Source organism: Pempheris klunzingeri, chromosome 16 (assembly GCF_042242105.1).
Source record: "Pempheris klunzingeri isolate RE-2024b chromosome 16, fPemKlu1.hap1, whole genome shotgun sequence".
Lineage (NCBI taxonomy): Eukaryota > Metazoa > Chordata > Actinopteri > Acropomatiformes > Pempheridae > Pempheris > Pempheris klunzingeri.
The window spans coordinates 6,701,026-6,727,642 of NC_092027.1; the positions used below are offsets into that span (position 1 = coordinate 6,701,026).

General features: G+C 39.8%; 4 protein-coding genes and 1 long non-coding RNA gene across 6 annotated transcripts in view; 2 read left to right on the forward strand and 3 right to left on the reverse strand.

Moving 5' to 3' along the window:
- The first annotated feature begins 1,067 nt into the window (after positions 1 to 1,067).
- Positions 1,068 to 5,477, forward strand: anxa14 (annexin A14). The gene is made up of 13 exons (XM_070846576.1): positions 1,068 to 1,136; positions 1,443 to 1,482; positions 2,086 to 2,182; positions 2,352 to 2,440; positions 3,076 to 3,189; positions 3,324 to 3,414; positions 3,509 to 3,588; positions 3,745 to 3,783; positions 4,135 to 4,225; positions 4,317 to 4,412; positions 4,502 to 4,557; positions 4,991 to 5,098; positions 5,307 to 5,477. Exons 2-13 carry the CDS (start codon positions 1,456 to 1,458, stop codon positions 5,364 to 5,366), a joined length of 948 nt encoding a protein of 315 aa, XP_070702677.1. The 5' UTR covers positions 1,068 to 1,136; positions 1,443 to 1,455; the 3' UTR covers positions 5,367 to 5,477.
- A 1,209-nt stretch (positions 5,478 to 6,686) lies between these two features.
- LOC139215609 (uncharacterized) lies at positions 6,687 to 8,356 on the reverse strand. The gene is made up of 2 exons (XM_070846618.1): positions 8,083 to 8,356; positions 6,687 to 7,610 (listed from the first exon to the last, which is right to left on the reverse strand). The coding sequence occupies exons 1-2, from the start codon at positions 8,134 to 8,136 to the stop codon at positions 6,732 to 6,734; spliced, it is 933 nt and encodes a 310-aa protein (XP_070702719.1). The 5' UTR covers positions 8,137 to 8,356; the 3' UTR covers positions 6,687 to 6,731.
- A 4,120-nt stretch (positions 8,357 to 12,476) lies between these two features.
- On the reverse strand, positions 12,477 to 20,824 carry LOC139216002 (uncharacterized). Its single transcript, XR_011585533.1, has 4 exons — positions 20,660 to 20,824; positions 18,411 to 18,457; positions 18,175 to 18,258; positions 12,477 to 13,598 (listed from the first exon to the last, which is right to left on the reverse strand). It is a non-coding gene; the product is annotated as an uncharacterized lncRNA (long non-coding RNA).
- Positions 20,220 to 24,624, forward strand: LOC139216001 (mediator of RNA polymerase II transcription subunit 30). The gene is made up of 5 exons (XM_070847050.1): positions 20,220 to 20,383; positions 20,755 to 20,991; positions 22,463 to 22,621; positions 22,845 to 22,934; positions 23,699 to 24,624. Exons 2-5 carry the CDS (start codon positions 20,767 to 20,769, stop codon positions 23,792 to 23,794), a joined length of 570 nt encoding a protein of 189 aa, XP_070703151.1. The 5' UTR covers positions 20,220 to 20,383; positions 20,755 to 20,766; the 3' UTR covers positions 23,795 to 24,624.
- Positions 24,625 to 25,411: 787 nt separating this feature from the next.
- ext1c (exostoses (multiple) 1c) overlaps positions 25,412 to 26,617 on the reverse strand; it is a 75,861-nt gene continuing 74,655 nt past the window's right edge. For both annotated transcript variants that reach the window (XM_070846093.1, XM_070846095.1), the window contains exons 11-12: positions 26,266 to 26,437; positions 25,412 to 26,164 (exon numbers count right to left, since the gene is read on the reverse strand). In XM_070846093.1, coding sequence (XP_070702194.1) covers positions 25,979 to 26,164; positions 26,266 to 26,437 — 358 coding nt within the window. In that variant the 3' untranslated portion in view covers positions 25,412 to 25,978. The remainder of the gene's footprint in view (positions 26,165 to 26,265; positions 26,438 to 26,617) is intronic.

The following is a 26,617-nucleotide window of genomic DNA, read 5'->3' on the forward strand; positions in this document are numbered from 1 at the left end:
GTTACACATCAAATGATGTTTCAGCTGACATTTCTTACTCTTCACATCTCAGCGCTTGCACTGATTAAATTTCTTTCACTTCCTGCACTTAAACTGAAACTTAAATTCCTTTCATCGCTTTCCTTTCAGCTGCCATTTCAGTGTTTCTGTTTTGACTGCAATTTTAAGTTTTTTTCAGTATTCAGTACAACATTTCAGGAGCGAGGTTAAGTTAAGCACAAAAGGTAAAAACACCTGCCACCGATCATCTGTGTTTGTAATAACCACACAGGTCTCATGTTTCTTTGTGCTCTACAGGTAAACAATAGGTTGTCTGTGCAGCTCTATGAAGTAGACAGATTAAAACTGTATTTTCTGTAATTTCTGTCTGCTGAGTTTGAAAGTGAAGAAGATATCTCAGGTTTTCTCTCTCTCTCTCTCTCTCTTTCTCTCATTCCTTTCTGATTGTCTCTCTCTGAGTAAGGGAGAAGGGCGGATAAGAGTATCAGATTGTTATCAGTGATGGCCACAAATCCAGGGGCTGAGAAGCCCTTTTGTTAGCTCTTGTGACACAATTTAGCTGTGACCTTTTGGGCCCAGCAGACCATCAGGTTATGCATGAGCACATCCTTCTTAGGAAGAAAAGTTTTTCCTTTCCGTGTGTTGTTCCCTCATTTACACGGGGATGTCATGCATGTTGCTTATCAGATATTTACTCCAACCTCAGTGACAAGCTGAAAATGACAACATTGAAAACCCCAATATTATCACAGCTTTACTTCCTAACTGATGATTATTTTTTGACCAAATCAGTCAAAAGCTCTACCGCCAGTGGTCATTTCACAACAAAGGTTACCTGTAAACAAACCTGACTGTCGGGATTCTTCCTCTGCAAGGAATGTCTCCCTAGTATTTCACAAGTGGGTGGTCATAGTAATTCTACAGACCAATAGTGTTGACAAAGCAGTGAAGGTGCTCAGCACGGATTGGTCAGCTGTTTGAGCAACAGTCAGGCGGTTGAACTGCAGCAGGTGTGGCACAGTAAGGGTGGGACTGAGATACAGGGCTGATTAGAGGAGGTTGTAAAAAAAAAAAAAAAAAAAGAAAGCTCCAGTACCTCCACTCCTTCCTGCAGCTACCACAGCCCTCCATTACAGGTAAGAACAATAATCATTTCTTAAGATTTTGTTATAAAACAGGTTGTATTGTCATGTCAGGCATTTGTTTTGACACTGTTAGTGCTATTGTCCCTTATGGATAAATACCCAACATAACTGTTTTGTTTGTTTTGTTGAGACAATACATGAATAAAGTACCATTAGGTGATTAATTGAACAACAATTCAAAGTCAGAATGAGGCTAACCTCCCTTCCCTACTATTCACATCACAAAATTGGATGTAATTCTATGTTTTTATACTGTGCACATGTGCCTGTCATGTCAAATGTCACACATTGTTGCAGTTAAAACAAAGCCATGGACCCTGAGTACTTCAAATCTTATGTAAGTAGACTTCTCTTCCCTCTGCTATTGCATTATGACTGTTACCATGACACCACATTAGTAGAATGTGTAATCTGCTGTCTTGTGTTCTTTGATTATCTGCACACCTTCCAGTGTTATCTACAATCACTGTATGCAATGCCTCGAAGTCCACTGCAATGCTGCAATATGAATGGATTTCAATCTCTCCTGCAGTATCTAATGCATGATATAAAATAACCAATGAGTATTAATGCTTTCAAACTAGCATTTCACCAACCCCATACTTTTCCTGCCACTCACTCACTCATCACAGTAGCAGAACAGGATATTTGACATTCTTTAAATTCAAACACGATGAAAGACTTGTATCTTTGCTCATCTTCTGCCAACGTCTTCATGGTATGTCTGCATAAATCCTCTGTCATCTTGCTTCTGTTCTTGTGGCACATTCTTCTTGTTCCCCCGCAACCTGGATATCACACTTCTGTTAGAAACAGAAAAGATATGTGTCCAAAATCAGGATTTATTCCTCATCTTCCTTAAAGTGCTGCAGTATTTGTTTTTCTGTTTTTTTGTGGTTTGTGACAATGTTTGTTCCTCTCTCTCCTTTTTATGAAACAGGATATGTGTTGGGGTACCCTTGGAACAGTGCGACCCTTTTCCAATTTCCACCCTGATTGGGATGCCGTGGCAATCCAGGGAGCGCTGGAGGACAAAGGTACGTCTGCTTGTGCATCAAAACTGGTTTGGAAAGCCTGTGGGAAGCTTTTGACTGCCAGTGCTGGATAATGCTGCATACAATCCTGCCTCTTAACATTCCTCACCCCCTTGTCAAATACCCAGTATTGTATCATAATTGAAATCCAAACATTGTGTAACTGGCTCAGATACAGGGACTCTGGTGAGGATCCTAACTAACCGGAACAACGCCCAGAGACAAGTGATCTCCAAGACTTTTGAAGAAATAACAAAAAAGGTAAAAAGAGAAATAATCTGAATATGTTAACAAAAGCACTTTCAATTGAATTTAACAATTTGCAAGATGAAAAGGAATTTAAAAAATCATTCAGAAACTAAAACATGATATTCAGAATAGCAGTTTGAAAGTTCAGACCCCCCCCCCCCCATGTAGAGTATTCCTTAGAATAATCCATGTTATGCAATACAACAGATGCACATGATGATACTGTATGTTGTAAAAGTGTGTGTTTGCTCATCTGTAACTTCCAAGTGTTTGCTGATCAAGCATTATTCAAACTGGTCTTTTGAACACACCTTTGTTTAGAATATAAGCAGTTTAAGTTTTATACATTAGGTGCGAGGGGATGTGTACTATACCACGGTACCAGGTCATTTTTCTGTCCCTTGTATTAAAAGTATTTTCTTTAATACAAGTAGTTACTTAGTTTACATTGTGGCAGCCTACTGAGTTTCACCTCTCAGGTTTGTTATGTTTGAGGCATCTTTTCTCGTGTCCATTAAAAAGTAAGATGTTACATACATGTTAGGGTTGAATTTTTTCAAACTACCTTAAATGATATCTAACCCAGAGTTTTCTGATCCTGATCCTGAGACGACTTGACATCAGTGTTTATTCTGACTCCGTTCCAGGACCTGGCGGCTGGTTTGAAGAAAGCTCTGGCTGGTGACCTGGAGACGCTGCTGCTGGAACTGCTGATGCCTCCTCTGCAGTACGAGGCTCATCGCCTCCAACAGGCCATGGCGGTGAGCAGGTTTTTTTTGTGTTTGTATGCATACTTATTATGTGTGTAAGCATGAATCCTGTGTGGGGTGGCAGAGGTTTTTACCCTGCCTGTCTGCTATATCCCAGGATACAGTATGTGCATTTGCTTGTGCAGGGTCTAGGCACAGATGAGGAAACACTATTGGAGATCTTGTGCACGCGATCTGGAGAGCAGCTTCGCGAAATAAGTGATGTATACAAGCAATGTAAGTTTAGTCTTTAATCAAAAATGCTTTGATTGATTGTTGTGGACATTTGAACCTCCTGTATCACATATTGTTTCTTTGTCTCACTATTTAGTGTATGAGAAGGACCTGCAGAAGGAACTGAAAGGAGAAACCAGTGGAGACTTTGCGAAGCTTGTCATGGCTTTGTTAAATGTAATTTGAATAATCATTTCCTTTCATTCCATTCCTTGCATTATGTTTTATCGTGGATATGAAATAGCATTGGAGCAACAAGGTTTTTCTGCCAGGCTCTGCTCATTTTTATGCCTTTAAATTGTAATTAAAAGTGTTTTCTCACTCTGCCAACAGAAAGGAAATGTTGCTGATGTGGTTCAAAGAGATATTGAGGTAATATTTTCTAGGATACTTTTATACACAGATGTTGTGGTCTAGGTGAATATAATAGGCAGCTTTCTCTACTATATTTTATATGATAAAGGAAATCCAGTGTATTGAATTGTATTCCTTAATGTATATTACAATAACTCACGCAGGAAAAAGTGTCATTTAAATTTAGTCTGCCAGAGCACAGTATCAAACCAAGGATACCACTAAACTACATTACTAAAGAAGACGTAATTTCCTCCCAGTATTTGGCTTCTGTGTCGCTTCCTGTGAATTTGTGGTGTCTAAACTGACATAATACATGTAGTGATTGTAAGCCAGACGGGTCCAGGATTTCACCCCTTTCTGACTCAGTCTCTCTCAGCATCACTAAATGGAAAGAAAGCTGATGCAGGACCATGGATTGAAATACTGACCTCAAGAGACTCAGACCATCTTAACAAGGGTGAGGCTGTGATACATTTTTCTTACGTTGTTCTTTTCTAGTTGTTTCTCTGTGTTAGTCTTCAGCGTTTTAAATACGATATCACTGACAGTGCTGTTGGGGCTGGAGCTAGAGAGAGGACAAATGGTGGAGCAGACCTTGGAGAAACACTTTACAGGAGACCTGAGACTGGGTTTGAAAGTTTTAGGTAAATATTAGTGGAAATTCGACGTGAATGTGAATACACTTTCCATGATGGTTAGTCACTGATATTTCTTGATATCTATGTTGTTACAGTGCAGTGCATTCAAAGCCCCGCTGACTACCTCGCCAAAAGACTAACTACCATGAAGGTAAGAAGCTGCCATCGTCAATGGTCTCTTATTCTGGAGATTTATTCTAATAAATGTTAAGACTGAGTGATGGATGGATGAAGTGAGTGACCATTGCATGTGAAACTGTGAGCTTTTTACTCATGATACAATTATAATATTGCAAGTTAGGTAAATTGTAGTTTGTTATTTATCTTGTTTATATGTCATAAAAATACATATTAACTACTTTGTTATTTTTGCCTAGTGTGTCTCTGTATGTATTTAAAGTTAAACATTAAGTGTCTGTAAAGCACTTTGAAACTTCCTTGTGTATAAATTTGCCTAAACCAACTGTCGCATTGAAGGAAAACCCGTATGAAATGTAACATTGAAATGACATTTTGCAGATTTAGAAAATCCTGAAATTGTTTAATATGCAACAGTTCACACACAAAACATTTCTCTCTTTCAGACAACAATACTGCAGGGGATTATGGTGTCTCACTGCGAGGAAGATCTGCTGTGTATCCGAGCTGCTTACCTGAAATTAACAGGCACGTCTCTGTACACTGCTCTACAGGTGGGTCGCACACATAACACTGTGCTTAGTACAACGTCCTGAAATACTAATAATTACCATTAATATGTAATCATGCATACTGACACCATGTTTTTTTTTTTCCAAATTCAACATTTAAATTGGATAATTTTTATTCTAAAATGCAAATCGCGTTTTTGTTCTTTTGGTGGGAAAGAAGCTGACAGCTGAACTTAATTTTTTCTAACAGAAACAGTTCAAAGGAGATCATCTACAGGCTCTGCTGGCCATCTGTCGATCTGAAGATTAAACAAAAGCTACAGATGTTGAGTGGCTATGTTTTTATTCATATATACATATATATGTGTGTATATACACTGTTGCCCATAAAGTTGGAATAAAATGGTTTTTACCTCTTCTCATGAAATGATGGTGACAATGTGATTTATTCTTGATAAATAAAGTGTATCTCTTCTCAACTTTATTGATCAAACTCTTCCAAACATATCACAGTGAAACTTAAACCACAATTAACCTTTGCAAACTGTGTATTCAGGCTTTGACAAAACTGGGGGTATTGAACAATTATTCCAACTTTATGGGCAACAGTGTATATACAGTATATATATATATATATATATATATATATATACACACACACACACACACACACACACACACACACACACACACACACATACATATACATATATGTGTGTGTGTACATGTATGTATGTGTGTATATATATATATATATATATATATATACATATAGTATAATCTATGACACTGCAAAAATAAATTTATGTGCCTTTGCTATTTTTCATATTTTATAGAATCTCATTTAACTGTATGATTTGCATATGCATGGTGTTGTTTTTATTACTTTCAATATCTGTCACAATACTTCCTATATATATTGCTATATACCTAAAGTATTTTGTTTCTTAATGGTGTTTATGAACAGAGAACAATGACACCCTTTCTCTTAATAATTATGTTTTTATTATATTTTTCTTACAATGTTGTTTGTCCTTTTTCACATTTTATGGAATCTCATTCAACTGTATGATTTGCATATGCATGGTGTTGTTTTTATTACTTTCAATATCTGTCACAATACTTCCTCTTCATCCTGATGCTATATACATAAAGTATTTTGTTTCTTAATGGTGTTTATGAACAGAGAACAATGACACCCTTTCTCTTAATAATTATTTTTTTATTATATTTTTCTCACAATGTTGTTTGTCCTTTTATGTTGTTATATAATTTTAGATTTAGTGTTGATATCTGAATGAATGGTGTGTCTACATATAGTATAACAATAAGTATAACTCTCTTCAAAAATTTATAAGTTTGAAGACTAAAAAATATATAACATATGTAATATATTTTAGTCTTTGCACTTCACGCCAGATCCATTCAATTATATATTGCTGTTAACCTGCAGATTTAATAAATACCTTAAGTTCATTAATAAACATGGTTAATATACGAACAATCTGTCATACATGCTGTGCATAAAAAGGTAAGGATTTACCTTTTTCTCAATCCTTCAGTCCCTTCCTTGGAGTGCATTTGCATTAAATTCAACTTTTATTTCTGTGCAGAATCATTGACATTGACGTACAAGAGCTTTTTATTCCTTTAGGCAAGTTGTGTCAGATGCTGCTCAGGAGCATAGTGTAAAGAGCAACAATGACCCAACAGAAAACAGCAGAGAGGCTTTGACCTCTGAGCCTCCATTGTGTGTGGTTTGGACGGTTGACATCGTTGTTGTCGTGGTGGTTGGAGAGGTGGCTGCGGTGGTGGAAGGCTTAGGGGTGGTCTTAGCAGTTGCATTAACGGTTGGGCCAGCGGTTGTAGTGGCCTTCACAGATGTGGCTGTAGTGGCTGCTGTGGAAGTGGATGTAGTCGTCGGTTCGGTGGTGGTCTTAGCAGTTGCATTAACGGTTGGGCCAGCGGTTGTAGTGGCCTTCACAGATGTGGCGGTAGTGGCTGCTGTGGAAGTGGATGTAGTCGTCGGTTCGGTGGTGGTCTTAGCAGTTGCATTAACGGTTGGGCCAGCGGTTGTAGTGGCCTTCACAGATGTGGCGGTAGTGGCTGCTGTGGAAGTGGATGTAGTCGTCGGTTCAGTGGTGGTCTTAGCAGTTGCATTAACGGTTGGGCCAGCGGTTGTAGTGGCCTTCACAGATGTGGCTGTAGTGGCTGCTGTGGAAGTGGATGTAGTCGTCGGTTCGGTGGTGGTCTTAGCAGTTGCATTAACGGTTGGGCCAGCGGTTGTAGTGGTCTTCACAGATGTGGCTGTAGTGGCTGCTGTGGAAGTGGATGTAGTCGTCGGTTCAGTGGTGGTCTTAGCAGTTGCATTAACGGTTGGGCCAGCGGTTGTAGTGGTCTTCACAGATGTGGCTGTAGTGGTAGTTTGGGAAGTGATAGAGATCTTTGCAAGAGTCATGGTGACAGTTGTATTGGTGGTCGTAGGGCTAGTTGTAGAGTTGGTTGTGGTATTCGGTGTAGACATGCTCGCTGAAGGGTTAGTGCTGCCTTGAGCCTAATGGGATTGCATTAAAACTTAGCTTATCACTCATTTTCAACAAATTCAAGTCAAATGATACATCGGCTCTATTGGCAGTGCAGTTAAAAATGAAAGCTTCCTGATTATTTGTTATATTTCAGAAAATGATCAAACAATTAGAATTACCACAGGTATTTTCCTATGACTATCACAAAAGTATGATCAGGTGATACCATGATAAAAATAACATCTGATGGCTATACAAGACCTATTCAATTACATGAAAACAGTATCTAACCTTTTCAGGACAATGGGACAATGGGGCAAGTAGGAGGCTGACTCAACTACACTGACTTTGCCAACGTTTTTAGGGCAGTTATTGTCCTTTATATATGAGTCATTATTTGTTGGTTAAATTTTGCTGTGAGCAAAAAAACCTCTACAGGGATAGTAAAGTATTTTTGCACATTTCCTCGAAGAGCATTTTAAAACGCGTAAAAGTAGTTACCTTTCTTATTGTCAGCAGAGCAATTGTGCAAAATCCCAGAGCTGATATCTTCATGGTGGAGAGCCAAGAGGAGGCAGAGATGCACCAGAAATGTTACTGAAAATATCCTGTTGCACAGAAGGCAGGCTGATGGGTTTCCTGGTGTAATGAAAGTTCTCCCACGGTAACTTTGTCAACTTCCACTTTCTCTTGGAAAACTGAGAGGAAAGTTTTTTGTTCTTGCTTTTATACAAAAAATATAATGTTTCAGGGGGTGGGGGGTGGGGGGGGGATTGTCCATCCTATCTTTTCCTTGTGGTGGATGATTGACAGGGTGATAAATGAATATGTTATAATAATATTTCCTCATGTGTGACGGATTGAGACGTGGGGTGACGGTCATTGTTAATATGTTATTCCCGGAAAAATACTCTGAGCTCACATGGTTTTTAGCCAGAGTCAGTCTCCAAACTGCGCTCCTGAGACGCTTAAATGAGCATTTTGTAACTGTTAGCGTTGCACCTGTCCTGATAGAAAAGTACTTTTCTAAATATCACACAACATATTGTTTGTGTTTTCACTGTGAAATCAAGACTAACCTCCATTTGGCTCTTTGACTTCCTTGCAGTAATTTTGAGGATGCATAGGACAACAGTGTCCAAGAAGTTACAGATTTGACTTTAAGGTCACACTCACCATCCCATAGCAGTCTTTTTTTCTCCTTTAAGCTAATGACTAAACTTCTTTCCCTTGGTCTTAATCTCTGTAACTGGACCCTGGACTTGACTGAACGACCTCAGCCTGTTAAGTTTGGTGACCACACCTCCTCCACCCTCACCCTCGGCACAGATGCCCGTCTTGGCTGTGCTCTTATCCTCCTCCTCCTGCCAGTTCACATCGGCCATATTTTCCTGAGAAGGCTGAGGAGCACGCACTTACCTGCCAAAATTCTCACCACTTTCTAATGAGAGCTGCTTCCCAATGTGGTATGGTAACTGCACATCAGTACACAAGAAATCCCTGGTCGTCAAGGCAGCCCATCATATCACCACTCCCCAGCTCCCCAACCCATGCAAGACGTTTACCACAAACACTGTCTACACAGAGGCATCTGCATCAGCAGAGCCCCTCTGCCCTCTGGGAGGCACTACAGGAGTCTCAGAGCCCTGCTGCCAGGCTCAGAAAAAGCTTCTTCCTCCAAGCTGAACCTGGTTACTTCCTGAACTCTGCTAATGACTCTCTTTTGCAGTAATACTATCCCAGTGCTCTAGAATATCTACTACCTCACGCAATATAATCATTCATATTCATATATCTGTCATATATTTCCATTCATTTTCGGCCCTGTGATTGACTGGCAACCAGTCTAGAGTGTATCCCGCCTCTCGCCCCAATGTCAGCTGGGATTGGCTCCAACCCCCCCGCGACCCTGAAGGATAAGCCGTATAAACAATGGATGGATGGATAAACAAATTGAACTGAATTTGTCATTTGAAAAACAATCCCCAGATCAGCGTATCACCATTTTTGGGAAGTAACTCAGACAAAGTCTTTTATTCCTTTTATTCCGTATTTGCAAAGCTAATGAACACATACAGTATGACAAGCAACCGGGGCGTCCACTGGGGGTAGGAGCACAAAAACATGAATGCCACTTTTGTGACTAAGTGATACTATCTTTGTCACTGTACCTGCTGACTCACTGAAGTGTAATTCATGCTAGTTCACTCTTTTATCTTGTTCTTCGTCCATGGACTTAATAGGCCATCCTAGCATCCAGTGTGTGTTAATGGTATTTAAATTGTTATAAAAGTTGATATGGAAACAACAATGTTTAAAGCCAGAGTTTTATGTTACATTTTGGCTGTAGCCTAATATTTGGGTGTTGGATCAATATCAGTCAACTTTTCCTCATAACACACAACAAAAGCTTGTGTGGAGCCTCCCTATTGAATAAGCTGTGTCTCTCGCTCCCTTCTGCTCAAATATTATTTTTGTCACAACACGTTACCTTAGCTGACTGCTGCTGTGGCGTGTTGTGCTATCAAAAACCTGTTACACATCACAGAACAAGTCTATCATATTTTGAAGACTTGTTTTTCACCTTATTTTCAAAACATATGCACTATGAAAAACTTTCTTTCAAAACTAAGTTACAAAATTAAGTTCATTTATTTGTGGTATCTTTATTTTCATATTCATATATGTCCTTTCAAGACGGACATGTTTTTATTTGTAATTTTTTTTTTCACCCTCCATAATCAGCGTTTGGTTTTTGGACATGCCAAGAAAAAGCAAATACCAATGTACAAATAATCATACAACACACACACACACACACACACACAGAAAAACCAGTTGCTCCGAAGGTCAACTACTAGAGTGTGACGTGTCCACACATAACGATTACAATTTATTCATTAATTTGTAGTATATTTATACATGTGAAATATGTTTGATTAAATAAATGTTCTCACACAGGACAATAAATACGCCTACAGTGTGTGTACACGTGATTTAGGATATGACAACTTCAAATACAGATCCGACAGCAGTAATCTCTTGAAATGCAAACAAACATGCTTGAACTCATTATGATTCATAGTCAGCTGCTTTTTTCATGCACATAAGCCAAACATTTTTTTTTTCTTATTTAGTTTTTTTAATTAACTATTAAGCTGGTTCTGTCACTGTGACTCGCTAATCATGTCATAAACTCATAGGTTTTAGGTGAAGACTCACTTCAGCTCTGAGCCTCAGGGGGTTGCTCATTGCCACAGTGCTTGAAGGACAAATGATCCGAACAGCAGACTGACAGAGGTGAAGAGGTGACTCTGTCCGCTCTGTGCAGGCTTGGGGGCCTGGGCGTCTGCACCCGTCATCTCTGGGGGACTGGTCACTGTCACCGTGGTGTCACTGGTGGGACTAGTTCCTGGGAGGTGGTTGTTGTTATTGCTGTTATTGTTGTTGTTGTCGTTGTTGTTGTCGTCATTGTTGTCGTTGTTGTTGCTGTTGTTGTTGTTGTTGTTGTCGTCATTGTTGTTGCTGTTGTTGTTGCTGTTGTTGTCGTCGTCGTCGTTGTTGTTGCTGGATGGACTGGATGTATTGGAGGTGCTGTTGTTTGTCATCGTTGTGCTATCACTTGATGATGCATTCTGGATAAAACCAGATTTATGACATAACATAGCATTGTATTAGATGCTTTGAGTATAATATGGTATACCTGTGTTATATTATGAAAAATCCAACATGAATACATATGTGCATGCCAAATATGAATCAATTATGGGAAGTACAAGGGCAGGATATAAAAAGATATTGTCATGTCACGGTGACAAATAACATTTTTGGCTTATTCATAGTCTCTGAGCTTTTTGAGTAGTAATTTTGTCTTTTTCTTTTTTTTTTTTTATCATTTAACTAAGAAGAATCTATATAAAAAAATATCTGTTGAAGTTTCTTCTTCCAGCGTACATCTCTCTTTCTACTTACTTCAGAGCGAGTGAAGAAGATTTTTACCTGTGCAGAGACAAATCCCAGTAGAGCCAGTGAAAAAAGCCCCAGGACAAGGCACTTCATGTTGGACAAGAGATGATTTCCTCTTGAAGACAGCTGGAGATTTTTTTTTTTAAAACCTCACACGTTTTAAACAGTTCTTCAGGCACGTACTTTTCCTCTGTCAAAGCTCTGCCCTAGTCGTACACTTGTGTATCCTTGCCGAGAGTCTTAGTTTTGTATAATGTGTCTTTCCAGAGGCTGGTCTTTTATGAGGCATTCAGATCATTCACCTGATACCTATTTCCATTCAGGAAACTTGGCCTCAGTCTGCTCCCCAGCTATGGACCACAAATGCAAAACCTCAAACTGAGCCAAGTGAAATGAATCCAGATATGGATGGGAAGAGATACCTTGTCTGTGCTGTGCTTTGTTCTGCTACATGCTGCCAACCACTTTGCTGCAACTTTTTTCCTCCTTTTATTTCAGTAGAATCTAGCGGAAAAACGTCCTGATTAATACTTAAAGATAAGTAATATCTTAAAAGGCTCCACCTTGTTGAATAAAGCAGAACTCCTCATTTAAATTGCATAGTGAGATATCCCTCTTTGAGGCAGCCTTGGGGAGTTTCCCAGTGAAGCTATTATTTTCAATCTGAGGATCACTGCATGAAATCAGGATTAAATTATTTTACGTTAACAATGGCAGTACAGTCAGCCCACAAACACAGAGCTAATATCAGAGCTTGCTAACTGTCCACTGATTCATACATTAGTTATTGCGTTTAAACCACACGGCATGCTTTAATCACAAATTCATCCACCCTTAAATGTTAAAATATATCAATCGCCAATTATAATTTAAATTTGTTTTGAATTCCCCATTCAGTGTCCTAATTATAAAAAGCAACCGGACAACCTGAGGACAATGTTTTCCCAAAAACGTGCTTGTTTTATTCCACAAACTGTAAAAGCCATCATTCTGCACAGCTTATACAGACAAACTGAAATACTTTGCTGCTGTTTACTAAGCACAATCGTGGGACACAAACAAAACAGAACATTAAATGTGGTTCAAATCAAACAGCCTGAATTGAAATGTGGTGTTGTTTTAGTGTCCTTTTGATATCAAACCCAAAAGGCAAACAGGGCTGGGGCTCTGCCATTCCAATTCCTTTTAGTAGAACCGAGGTTCTTGTAGGATTAATCCCATTCAACTAACATTTTCCCCAAGAGCTTCTCGCCATTCCCCTCCCAGTTGCTCATATATTTTATCAGACTCTGAATTTATTCTTAAATTTACAACTTCTCACTCCAGTGGCAATTCAATGACCATTTTATTTGCCAAAATATCCAGAAAACTGTCCTGTGTTTATGTTTGCTTAGTTATTAAAATATAATTTTGACATCCCAAACATATGGTTACATAGAATTTACTGAGATAGTGGTTCAGTCTTTGACAAAAGTAGAGAAAAAAAACGCTCAATGTAGCAATACACTTCATAGCATTAATACGATATATGTGTGACAGTCGGAGTAAGAGCCATTAAATAAGAGTTTCAATCAAAACTCTCATATTTCCACTGAGAGAAGCTGAATCTGCGATTTGATTTTGGTTTTACGCTTTAAGCCCTACACACTGTGCATCAGTACTGAGATCACAGGCAGCAGTAGTTGACTGCAGAACAATGAGGCAGACCCTCCTTTTAATGTCGTGGCTGGAGTTATTACTGTAGTAGGTAGTGTCACTGTAGTAGGTGTCACTGTAGTAGGAGACCCAGTAGTCTCAGTGACGGTGGCTTTGACGGTTTGGGGGTCAGCCTCATGAGTTGATCCAGAGGGCGTTGATGGCTGCTTTGATGAAGTGATGGTGGCCGTGAAGTGTGAGAACACCGCTGGGATTGAGGAGGATTGAGGTGCTTGGGTGGTTGTGGTGGAGTGGTCGGGCTGTTGTGTGCCGCTGCGGGTGGCACCAGCTGGTTCGCTGGTGCTGCTGGTCACCGTTGCAGTTGATGCAGTGCTGCAGGTAGGACAAAGTGTTTGCTGTAAAAGAAAACATCAGTTTACATTCCAAGTCCAGTCACTTTCAGTGACACGGTGTGGTATCTGTACAGTACATATCAAAGGGACAGTTCAATAGTAATACAATAATACACATATATATTTTCTCACTTACTTCTAGTGCTATCTAGCCATGTAGTTAGTTTTGGTTTTATTTATATTATATATATAAAGAAATCCACCTACCAACACCTCTAAAGCTGCCTTATCTACACAGTGTGTGTTTAACCCGCACGCGAACAGAAATGTGAAACCAACATCTTGTGATTTCAGTGGGAGTTTTATTTTGAGATTGATTTCGAACTTCACATTTCACTCTTAGGTTAAACTATTCCAGTGAAATACGCGCTGCTGTTGATTTTTGTAAACATATTTTTCCTAATGTATCATCGTCTGTAGCACTTCATTATTACTGGGTTAAATTCTCTGTCCATGCTCTTTTTATTCTCTCCTTCACTCAAGTTCAACCAGTTTATACTGTTGTTATTTCTTGCCCATATTATACTGTCAGTTGATTCCATAACAAGTGTGTCTGTGTTGGCAATAAAATCACTCATAGCCACAATATGCAAAAGCCAAGCACCTTTTGCTCCTTCTGAATGCATGGGGTACGAATGACACATAATCCCACTTTGCATATGTCTGTGGTTGGCGGAGGCACATCTTCTCACCATTAATTGTCCCCTGACTGCACACATATCTGCATTTGTCTGTTTGTTGTATTTAATCTCCCCTGTAGTCCAAAACTATGCTCTGTTATTTCTGATGGGACACATCTTGTATATCTGGAAATAGGACCCCCTCCGTGGCTCCCTCCAGCAAAAATAAATTACTGAGGGCTGAGAGAGTAAAGTAGGTCTAATATATTCTTTTTCACAGAATTATAGCAGCGGAGGAGCATAAATGAATTTTCTGGCCATAATAACGACGTGGGACAGCTGAAATTTAAATTTAAATTTAGTAACACTCAAAAGGATATTTTACAAAAGGTTAATTAAATGAACTGACTAACCCTCATAACCCCCATACCATGTATTTTCCTAAACATAAACTGACAAGAAAACACTACAAAAATCAATACAAAAAACAAATTTAACTACTGTGTCCAAGGTCAAGAATGAACTTTTCTGTTAAAAGGACCTCTGTAGTGACTACTGTTTCCAAAGTCAAGGTCGATAATTAACTTATTATCTTTATATATTATTTTACTCTTGAGTAAGTCTTTCAGTTGAAAGAGAGATCTTTTGTTTATGACATAAAAAACAAAATCTAAACAGAAGTGCACATCTTCTACTAGAATTGTACACAATTTCATTTTTTTCTATTTACCTGTATTTTCCTATACTTTGAGACACATTTAAATGTTTCATTTACCTCTGACTTATTTGACTGCCGACATACTTAAGCCAGAAAAACAGGTGTCAGATGTGCCCTGTGTTCCACATAAATCAGCTGGCCAACCAGTGTACAGTAATCAGAGAGACTGAGCTGTTTGGCCACCACTGCTCCATCACAGCCTTCTGAATAAAGACACAATCTCAGGTCACTTGTCCCACAACATTTTGCACCAGGAATCCAAAGTGTCCCTTACCTCAGCGTAGCCCAGTGACTTAAAGGTCAAACAGACACAGAGGACAAGCATCCCTGTTTTCTCCATCTTGGTCTTCAGCTTATAGTTTATGGCAATCCCCACCTCTCTGTCTGTGCTTTTATACCTGCCAGCTCTCCACAACGCTGATGCTGATAACTGTTAGTCGTCAGGGGGAGCTTGGCAGAACTAAAAAAAACAACAGCCCTGCACTGTACTTTGGAGCATTTCCAACTCGACCTGCAATTGGAAAACTAAATCCTTAAACTGTATTTTGTAAAATTAGATCGTGCTGAATGTCTCTTCCACAGCTAGGGTTACACTTTGCTTTAACTATTACCCAGCTCAACACAGGAGATTAAAGCTTACTGATTAAGTAATGCTGTGGGGATTTGGACACCACAGACTGTCCCACATTATACAGTAGTGCCATATTACAGGATATATCATATTACCACATTTCACCCCAGCTTAACTAGATTGATCATGTCAATTCATGTCAAAAGGTTCCATTTCAGGATGGTTTTAAGTGACTAACAAAATTTCTTATGTTACATGGTGAAAATAAATAGAGTTGAGAAAACTCAGGAACTGAGAGGGATTATAAAGTGAAAGACTGATCTACATACAGTGGGTTCATTTAAAGGAAAGATTAGGCAATATGATATTTTTGATGTTGTATGTTATATTACAGTATAGAGGATTGCGTTAATAGATACATGGGGTCGACTCCATAACATAAAGAACACAGATCAGCAGAACTTTGTCACTTGATGAAGATGGTAAATTATCAGGACTTATTTACTTATGTTCAAAAGAAAAACTTGGTTTGCTAATGCAGCTGCAGTTAAATTAATTTAACGTATATTGTTGTAATGCTTATTTTTTGCATTGTTGCGGTATGAACTGACGAAAACAGAAACTAATGTTTGCTCTTCATATTTGACTTTTCACTTTCGACCAAGCTCAGGTAAACTCGAGAACGGAAAAGTCCAATAAGGAAAACTGATACGATATGATAAGGTAATTCTCCTAAAAATGGAACGTAACCACAGAAACCCATCACCAAAGACCGGCAGGCTCACCCTGATAACACAAGAATTCTCTTTTGCTTACTTTGACATTTTTCGGCCCCAGTGAACAGTATTTTGATGGGAATTTGGGGAATAAGGCACGTTTGATTTCACCTTGCTTGTGGACCAGCAGGGGGAGGATCTGTTGGAATAACTAACAGGAATGTTCTCCTGTGATGATCAGTATTTTTATATATTGACTTTGCACAAATTCTTGAGGTAAAATCAGCCGCTTATCGCTTTCTAAAAAACAAAGCAATGGTGTAACAGCCTCAGTGCATTTGTGCATGAAATATTTCATTTCTGGTGCATTGTTTCGACTGCCTCTGTGTTAGAATCACAAAAGATTTTGCAACTTTGCAATAACATTGGATACAGGTGCTTCCATTTGAAAGAGATTTATTCTCTACAAGCTCATATATCTTTGTTGAGTCCAGTTTATCTTCCTATAAAACTTCAAATTGCCTATTTTTAAAGAAAAAGTAAACAGACAAACCCCTCTCGTTTTGTTTTTATTAGGTTAAAGATGACAGAGGGAGGGGTGTGACTGAAAGGCTCTGAGTGATAAGTTACAAAAGTCTCACCACAGACTGTGTGAGCTATAAGTGATTTGAAAGTAAGAAGACACTGTAGTCCATGAATGCAACCTCAAAAATTCACCACTTGACATGTCTAAATATGTAGGTGATTAAACGAAAAGTGTGCATCAGATAAACTGGTGCCATTTAAGCAACTGTAGTCAATTCCAGTGTAAAACTAAAACACCTGAATCAAAACACAGTTCTGTTGTCTGATCATCACCACACAACCTCAAGGACAGAGAGGGAAACAAACGTCCTATTCAGGCTATAACTGGCTGTTCCAGCAGCTGGGAGAGCACAGCCAAACCTTTGTGTTGCTTTATCAGCTGCGTTATCACCGTGCTGCACATTTCCTGGTACGTAACATTTTAATGTCTCTTCCAGATAACCCAGTGCCAAATGTCATCAGCGTTAATTCTTTCCTACATTTCTGTTTGTGAGATTAGCTCAGAATCAATGTTTTCTGCTCAGTGATCACACTTTACATTGCACTTCTCCGTGTTTTGCTCTGATGTCTAATATGCGTTGGGTGTTTTGTGTGACATGTTTCACCTGACGAGTTACTGATTGCATCACATTACGTTTTACTGCCTTGGTAGGCTGATGGAAATCAGCCATAAAGATGAGAGAATGCAGATAGAAGGAGGAAGGGTCTTGTTAACATTTCATTTGATGCTCAGAAAGACATTCACATTCATATAAACTCAAAATTGTAAAACTATGAAGTGCATTGCTTCAACAATAAACAATGGATGAATGAGACGAATGAAAGCAGAGAAAACCATAGCTTAAGGATGGTTCCTTCTTGCAAGCCTTGCCAAAATCCCCTAAACTAAACATGACTAAACAAGACATGCGCAGCAGCCTCTTTAGGCTGCATTTAGGCATAGCCGTGCTGTTCATCGGGTATAATGTTCACCATATTCACCGTCTTAGTTCGGCATGTTGGCATGCTAGCATTTGTTAATGAGCACTACACAAAGCACAGCTGAGGTTGATGGGATTCTCATTGGTTTTGCAGGTATTTGGTTCATGCCACAAACCAGTAGAAGCAGACGTATTCAGATCCTTTACTTAAGTAAACGTACTAATACCACAGTGGGAGAATACGCCACTTCACGTAAACCTCAGGTAATGTAGGCCTAAGTATCGTCAGCAAAATGTTGTCAAGTAAAAGTGGTCATTGTGCAGTAAAAAGTTCCCAGTCAGTGTTTTACTGGAATATCTGATGTTTCTGGATTAATATTACTGGTGCATTGATATTTATGTTGCATTTTATTGCTGCAAATGTTTAAGGTTGAGTTAATTTTTCTTACTTTGTGGGCATGCTGTTGGGTTGTTTGATCCACAGCAATGCATCATGGTCTAGAAGATCATCATATGTCTGTAGCATCACTGTCCTGTGAGAATCACAAATCAAGGTCAAGTTTTCCTGAGACAAGTACTCTGTTTTCAGCTTCGTGGCGATGCTTTTTGGTAAGTAGGAGAATTTTCTCAGCCTGTAAAGGCCTTCAAAGATTCAAACACAACACACCCAACAACACACCATTACCTGCTGATGGTGTGAGATGAAAGCTGGGGATCATAACTGCTCATCTTCTGGGGATGAAGAATTTTATGGTTATTCATTTTGACATCTAGTTGAAACACAATTCTCTGCACATTTTACAACAGTATGCTGAATCAGGAGCCTCTCAGTTTGAGGACAGCAAACTTCATGTCCGCTCCAACTCTTGGATTGTGTTCAACCAGTTTTCCAATGCCGCGCCTGGTGTAGTTTGATGTTGTCTGCCTCATATCTTCGCCCCTTTTTGACTGTGATGAACATGCTGAAAATGTTAGTTTGTTTGTAATCAGTGTGCTCCGGTCCCTTTTGTCCATTATACATTTGTTGTGACATTTCACTCAGAACAAATGCCAGTTTCATGCTGGTGCCAGAGGAAAACCCAGGGGATCGACAAAGTCAATAGCATTCATCCCCCGGAGAACACAAACGTCAAAACTTTCTGTCCATATAACACACTGTGCATTTTGCAAGAAATTGAAAATATCATGGTATATGTATGACACATAATGTAGGCATAGTTTCATTTTATCAACAGTACCTACATGGTCATTTACTCTGTTAAAGTCAACAAAGGTCTTTTCAAACTATAAACCGCACTACACGGAAAACAAATCTACTTCCTCAACACTTCTAGTCCTGTGAGTGCGACTTTGATCTGTAAATCACATTGATTTAACTAATAAAGAAAGCAGGTCAACGTATTTTCCATTACTGAACGTCACTGCGCTGGCCAGGCTTCAAGTCTCACACGTAACAGTCCGTTATTGTCACTTATTAGTGCAGACTTGATTTATACAACTTCTACACTTAATTCTTTTATAAACAGTGGTTTTAGCTCAGCGTAAAAATACCTTGGTAGGTCCTGGTTAATGGGACAAACCTAAAAAAGCTGCTGAATACCTGGGTGATTTGTGTAACACATTCAGTGACTCCTTTTTACAGTTAACTTTTATGGCAGTTTAACAGTCTTTAACAACACACGCAAGCTTGCTTAGCATTTTGCACATTATACATTATTATGTATTACCTGTAATATAACAATATATCATAGAATATAAAATGAAAATATGTTAAAGAAAGCCTGCATTTGATCCTGTTGCTATGATATCTTTAAATATGTTATAAGCAGAGAGGGAATTGAATTAAGGTAGTTGTACTTTACATGACAGTTTCCATTTTCTGCTACTTCACTACTAGTAACTAGTTGTTTTGCAGAACAAGATTTGACATATAAGACCAGTATATAAATGAAATGCCTTTAACAATTTGTAATATTGTAGTATTTTTACACAATGGTTGTGCAACTTCTATTTACATAAAGGCTCTGAAAACTTCCAGTGGTGGAAATTAACTAAGTACCTACTGTAGGTAAGTGCAGTTTTGATGTTGGCTACTTGTAGTTTTGACATATCTATTTACTGCTACTTTATGGTTCTTTATGGTGTGTGTGTGTGTGTGTGTGTATATATATATATATATAGAGAGAGATATATATAAAGATAGATATGGATATAGAATAATACAATATTCTGTGATGATTCTGAATATCTAGTAGGTTACTTCTCTTTTTATGATAATACTTTTGTAACATTTAAAATCTTGAATTCTGGTATTTTACCTGTAACAGGAAAGTATTTGTCTATACTGTGGTCTCACTGCTTTTACTTTAAAACTATATCTAAGTATTCTTCCAGGTGTGTTGTGTTGTATTGAGGCTGATGTTTAAAACACATCTACTCATCATCTATTGGCTCCATCTAGTGGCGGGAAGTCTGTCCTCCTCTGCCCGGAAGTGACGCAATGAAAACTTTAACGTGCGGAGCTTCCGGAAAGAAATCAGTGGGAAATATCTCATTATGTTTGATTTTAAATAACAAAGAAGTAAATGCCATATTCTGTAAATACTAAAGCAAGCCGGATACACCGAGACAGCATTTGGACAAAGGAAGTTAATTCAGGTAAGCGGTTTTTCTGCTTCCCGCTAGCTAGTTAGCAGGCTAGTGGCTAACTATGCTAGCGTTGCATTACATTGTTTGGGCTAGCTTGTTTTAGCCACCAAGATTAGCTTTTGTCCAGCAGTTTTTACAGTATTGCTTTAGTATCTTAAGTGCATACGAGAATATAAGTTTTTGTAATGCGGGTTTTGTTGTCAGTAGCAATTTATGTTTAATAAAGTAACGTTACATCTTCAGGAAATATTCGGCTCAATGCAAAATTATCATCTTGAAACTCACGTTTGTGTCACCAGCACAAGTTAAGTCCGGAGAGCAGCATGTGTTTAGCATGATCGCCTTTTCGTCCTCAGCTCAGCCTCACGCCTCTCCCACAGATTTGTTTGGTGATGGCAGCCTCGTTACCTCAGAAGCCAGGGATGGCAGGGATGCCCCCTCAGCAGCAGCCCCACCTGCCCCCCAGTGCTGCCTCAGCCCAGGGTCAGCAGCCCATGCCCCCCCAGGGAGCCCTGAGAGAAATCTCCCCAGTGTTCCTCTGTCGGATTGGACAGGAGACCGTCCAGGACATTGTCACTCGCACCATGGAGATCTTCCAGATTACACGAGCCACCCAGGTACTGGACATCAGACTGTCACTTAGCTCAAGATATTGTTTTAATGTGGGCAGGGAATGCCCTCCATTTCTCCATTAGATGGTGTTAAGGTGTCTTGATTTAGAAGAAGAATCTGCACAGATGGTTGAGGAAAAATCTCATCATGTGTTTCGATTCAGTGCACAGAATTTCCAGGTTATAAGGTGCATCTGCAGGCCCTGCGACAAGTCCATCCTTTGCAAAACCTATTAAGTTTTTATTGACAAAGTATCAGACAGGTGTTGGTATGATAAGGTATTAGGCTGTAGTTAGGCACGCTTTTGTATTGGACTGCATATTTTATTCAATTATATGTTGCATTAATCTTGGTTTTCATCGTTGATTCATCTAGAGATTAGGACTGAAGGTCCACTTACTCGCTTGATCTGGAGCTTTTGACCGCAGCATGCAATCCTCATCAACAGATAAGATTTGCAGTCATAGAAATGTTCAAACCTTCAGACTTCTCTTTCATGTTGACTGAAAAGTAACAAAATTACTGTTTTTGAATAGTCAATTGATTATTTAGTGTGGGGATAGTAAGTAAAGGAGGACATTTGCAATGTGCAAATTCTAGTGGTTTCGTTTTGCAGCTGCTTATTTTGTAACGTGTGTTTTGTATAACAATTTGCGGAATAAAACCGCAGCAAATGCAAAGCTTGAATAAACTGGAAGCTTTTTGTGGATTTAATTTTCTGTGATTGAATAATCAAATCAAAAAATGAACTGGCTTGTCAATATTACAATTCAGAACTTTCCTGCTGTCATAGATCACAATTTTCCTTGACTTTCCTAAATGTTTAAATTTGATTTCTAAGAGATCTTGCAATATCTACTGTGAGAAAACCGCACTAAGTATACTACTATCCCGTCAGGTGTGTGTGGGTGTTAACTGAGTGACTGCTGTTTTTCTAGCAACAGGGTTCCTCTGTCATCTGTCAGCCTGGATTTGTCCCATCCTCCTCTCTGGCGTATCTGCTTGGCGTGCTTGTCAGCATCTGTCTTACTCACCCTTCCGTCTCCACCTGATCTGTGTCTCTAATTGTCTCTCAGTGTGTTTCTCAGAGTATAAAACGCCTCTTCCAGCTTGTCCTTGTCCATTAAACTGAGTGAATCTCTTTTTTTTAACTGTGCTGAAAACTCTCAGAGCAAAAGAGCTGCATCAGGATTATGGAAAAAAAATGTGTTGTCATGCATTTTACCAAGGCTTGACACATCACCATCTACATACTCTTATATCTATTACTGTATAAAAACCAAGGAGAGGGGGAAATTCTGGACGTCGCCTTACAGTGTCATCCTTTCACTTAATAGGAATTTAAAAAAAATTGGAAAAAGTGTGTGTGTTGTCTTCATATTAATTCAGTCTTCTGCAGATAACTGCACATGTGAACCAACCAACAATGTAAATGGCACTTAAACTGATAGGAGACGCTGTGTGTCTTTGATGTAGCTCCCTAATGGCGTGACCCAGAGCCAGGCGATGTACCAGGACCGCTTTGGGAAGCTCCAGGAACACCTACGGCAGCTCGCCCTGCTGTTCAGAAAGCTCCGGCTCCTGTACGAACGCTGTGTGGAGATGACCTCTGACCTGCAGGAGGGGCCGGCAGAGGTCAGGATGGAGCTCTACATTTCTGCTTAGATTTTAGTTACACGTGTGTTTCAAATATTCAGCTTTTTTTTTTAAGGAAATAAATGATAAATATTGCTCAAAACACATATATTAGAACAGCATTAGGATGTTTACTCTCTCTGTTGCTTGAATGCATTTGCAGAATTGTCAGCGTATCCATTGCCTTTTGTGACACTCAATGTATTTATTTTTGTGTCCTCAGCTTCTTCCATATGTTGGGGAGGACCTGGTTTCAGTCAAAGTGGAGCCATGCAGCCCTGCTGTCATCCAGGACAGAAAAGAGGTTCTAGAGGTGTGTTCCCATTTTTTGTTTGGCAGTTGCTTCTAAAACACTCCTGATTTGATACTTCTTTGCTTCAGTGGAGCAGCGAGCAAAGCCATCATAGTTATATGTCCCTATACTGTTGTCAGATTGCTCTACAATTAGTAGTTTTCCTGCAGTAACCCATGCACTAATGAATATAATACATGCTTTGAAGTAATTACAAATTGATGGAGTATGCCTGACATTACCATAATTTTTTTTTTGCTATTAAAATGAAAATGGGCTTCCCAGTGGGCTTTGACTGGCCTCAGCAACACAAAATATTTAGCTTTTACATGCCCCTGCAAATGCCTCTAGGTGGCAGTGCTGACATGGGCCAAGGGGGGGCCCTTGGTGGTGAGGGTGACATGCAGAAACCGTGCATCCTGTGCACCTTAAGTAAATGCTCTAAATCGGAGTGTTGTTTTTTGTAAACGTTGGAGCCAATATTCCGGTGAGATGGAGATTTCAGGTTGGTTTAGAAATCGCTACCAGGCAGCCAGTGGCAAAATAGTGGAAATGGAAAACTTTGCCGTAGGCTGGTAAGCTTGTTTGTTTTATTGACGTTAGTGAAGCAGTTAAATGCATCTTCTTCTTTTTTTTCACTCTTAAAATTCAGCTGCAGGTATAATCGTCAGTTATTGATTAATGTTAATAATGAATAAGCCAGGTTCTGTCTGTGTTGCTTACTACAGTAACGATATGATTTAAGGAGCTTCCTAATGAGTGTTGTGTGTCCGGTTCACCTGCAGAAGGTGCGCCAGAAGAACCAGGAGATGAAGGTTCTGATGGATCAGATGAGGAACCTGCTGTGGGATGTCAACGCCATGCTGACGCTCAGAAAATGATAGCTCCGCCACACCCACTCTCTTCTTAAGAGATGCATTCCTCCACAGACGTAAGGACCGCTTACTGGCAACGTTGTGGTGAAATCAGTGAATTTTCTGTTGGATTTTGAAAATGGGACCTTCCACTTAGGCACACCTCCTCTGTGTTGGCACTTCATCACCGAAGCACACGATTTACTCACAGTTCACTCAAGCGTTTCCACTGTTTTTTTTTATATTGCGGCTGTTGAAGGAGTTGTGCTTGTGTTAACCTGATGCACTCCAACTCCAACAATCCTCCTCCACTTGTACCAGTTTCTGTTTGCCAAGTATTATAATACTGTTATTCTGTCACTATTCAAATAAGTCATGGACTCCTGTTGTCATAGTGTTTAAATAATGAGTTGAAGCCTGTAATGCCTCAGGTAAAAACAAAAAAAAAAAAAGTTGTCTTAAAACACCGTATTCATGTTGTGTTGCCCCCAGGTGCTGACAGTCTTGAATTCAGTGCAGGTGATTCTTCCAGAGAGCACAAGAGCCAATCTTAGACCTGTTTACAGTAGGAACAGTTGCCCTTCTTTTGCTGTCAGTTGTAAAAACACTATAGGTTAAGAATTCAAATGTGCCCCTTGGCAGCTATGTGTCTCAGGTGCTTTGTATATAAGTGTGTGTGTGTGTGTGTGTGTGGGCATGTGCTTAATGAGATTAGGTTCCTGAGTACTAGACAACACACCTGTTTACCCTGAGGGTGTTGACACTTGCTTGCCTGTGGATTTATTTTTGTAAACTGTGGGACAAAAGGTAGGCAATTTCTGTTTTGTATAAAATAAACCTTTCTTTTTTTAAACATATGCTTGAAAGTCCTGCCTCTAAATATATCCAGCTCCCAACCCTGAGGGCCCATGTGGGAATGCACGATCTCCTCCACTATAGCGATGATCTATATATATATTAAGGTAGATCCGCCAACACATAACAACGCACGTTCTGACCCCTGACAGCGCATCAGTGTTTGTGCTCCAACACTGCAAAACGGCATCAGAGTCACAAAATCACAAGAGGACGTGATCGAGCAGTTGCTGTAATTGTATTTGGAATCGTTTCACAGCTAATTCAATCTGCCCAAGAGGGTTTCTACATTTAATTGATTGTTAGAAAAATAAAATCGGCATCAACAAGGGCACGCTGCACTCCACACATTATCAGTGTACCCATCGGATAGGAAAATGTGCTTGCCTCAGTTTGCATGGGCTGCATATGTTTCCACATGAGCTATGGAAATGGGAAGCAGGAGTTTGCTTAGTTGAGAGTAAAATTGTTATGATTAATCAACAGAAAATGAATTAGCCAAAAAAAAGTTAATCTCAAAACTGTCCTTGGAGCCATCTTCTCAAATGTGACCATTCATTGGTTTCCTGGTTTTGTCCATTTTCTGTGATGGCGAATTAAACTTTGTTCGGACAAAATACGATTCAACTTTTTTCTGACATTTCAAACAACAAACCAATAATTGAAGTTAGTTTAATTGATAATGTGGGATGAAAGATGTGTCCCGGACTTAACAACAGAGGGTGCGTCCCAAGTAGTGGAAAAACTCAAACTCTCAGAGCATGGTTTTGCATTTATAAATCATTTTATTTGTTTTTTACGGTTAGCATTTTGATGTGACATGATCTGTTTCCACAGCAACAGGCCCAGCACAGTAACGCTGAGACACACATTGACAGCTAGGAGTGCATGGCACCATTAGTCCCTTCAGTGCCTGTGGCATGAGACGACCATTCCCTTCTCATTATCACAACCATGGCACTGACACCTGAAGTGTTCACACACACACACACACACGCACACACACACACGTCCTGTCTAATAGAGATTTTTCTTTCTCAGTGAAAGGCCCAATCACAGGGACTCTTTCAAGGCCTCTAAACTTTCTCCTCCACTGTCTCACCGGACTCGTGGAGGTAGGAGAATCATTTGAAGCTCCATTCAAACTTTTATAGGCCCTGTTCTTCTTCATATGTATAAGTATGTAGTCCAGAACAGTCCGCCAGGGTCTGTCTGATTGTACGGGCTGTCCATGTCACTAATGGACCACACTGCCAGTATCCCGTCTCGACTGTCCACCTCTGATTGGTACGTCCGTCTGTCTGACAGGCCGCTAGACCAGAATTCTTGGTCCCAGCCTTTATGTCCACTTTAATTTCATGCTCTCTCCAGGTCTTTGTACTTCTTGCGGAGGACAGACACTTGATCTTTGAAGAGCACGGGGTCCAGGCGGAACTGAGAGTGGACCAGAGGCATGTAGCCAAACCAGTTGGCGAAGGTGTTGACACACTCCTGCCGCTGGTTGAAGTGCTCCGGGTTGGCCCAGGGGACGCTCTTCGTACCCTGGCGGGGGGACAGAACAAGACACTGTCGTTTATCCACCTGGCGCTCGATTCAACTGCATCCCCAGACTACGGCGTTAAGGAGAACAAATGGCTACCTACCTGCGGACTGGGCAACTCTTTGTACTGCTTCCTTTGAGCCACTTTGATTGGCGGCAGGTGGGTTACAGCAGAGACCAGGAAGTTCATCAGGATGTCCTCACAGTTGGAGGTGCGATCCACCAGAGTTCGCAAAGACTGGGGCAGGTAGTGGGAGAACAGGTAGTGGTAGTACCTGTGGAGCAGGTGAAAGTGTTCCACAGGCATCAGTATAATGTTATTACAAAGAGGACGTAGGATCAGCCTTAGCAGGCGCTAATTATTTTGAATATATAAGGTGAGGTTCGGTTCCCGCAGCTGCCAAAGCAAATACGAACTAGAAACTGGAAGCCAGAAGGAGACTAGAGTTAAAGCA

Coding starts and splice junctions, on each gene's coding strand:
- LOC139216001 (XM_070847050.1), top strand. CDS start 20,767: ATGGCAGCCTCGTTACCTCAGAAGCCAGGGATGGCAGGGATGCCCCCT. Junction 20,992..22,462: donor AGATTACACGAGCCACCCAG/GTACTGGACATC, acceptor TCTTTGATGTAG/CTCCCTAATGGCGTGACCCA. Junction 22,935..23,698: donor ACAGAAAAGAGGTTCTAGAG/GTGTGTTCCCAT, acceptor GTTCACCTGCAG/AAGGTGCGCCAGAAGAACCA.
- LOC139215609 (XM_070846618.1), bottom strand. CDS start 8,136: ATGAAGATATCAGCTCTGGGATTTTGCACAATTGCTCTGCTGACAATA. Junction 7,611..8,082: donor CTCTGCTGACAATAAGAAAG/GTAACTACTTTT, acceptor CAATCCCATTAG/GCTCAAGGCAGCACTAACCC.
- anxa14 (XM_070846576.1), top strand. CDS start 1,456: ATGGACCCTGAGTACTTCAAATCTTAT. Junction 2,183..2,351: donor GGGAGCGCTGGAGGACAAAG/GTACGTCTGCTT, acceptor TAACTGGCTCAG/ATACAGGGACTCTGGTGAGG. Junction 4,558..4,990: donor AAAGACTAACTACCATGAAG/GTAAGAAGCTGC, acceptor TCTCTCTTTCAG/ACAACAATACTGCAGGGGAT.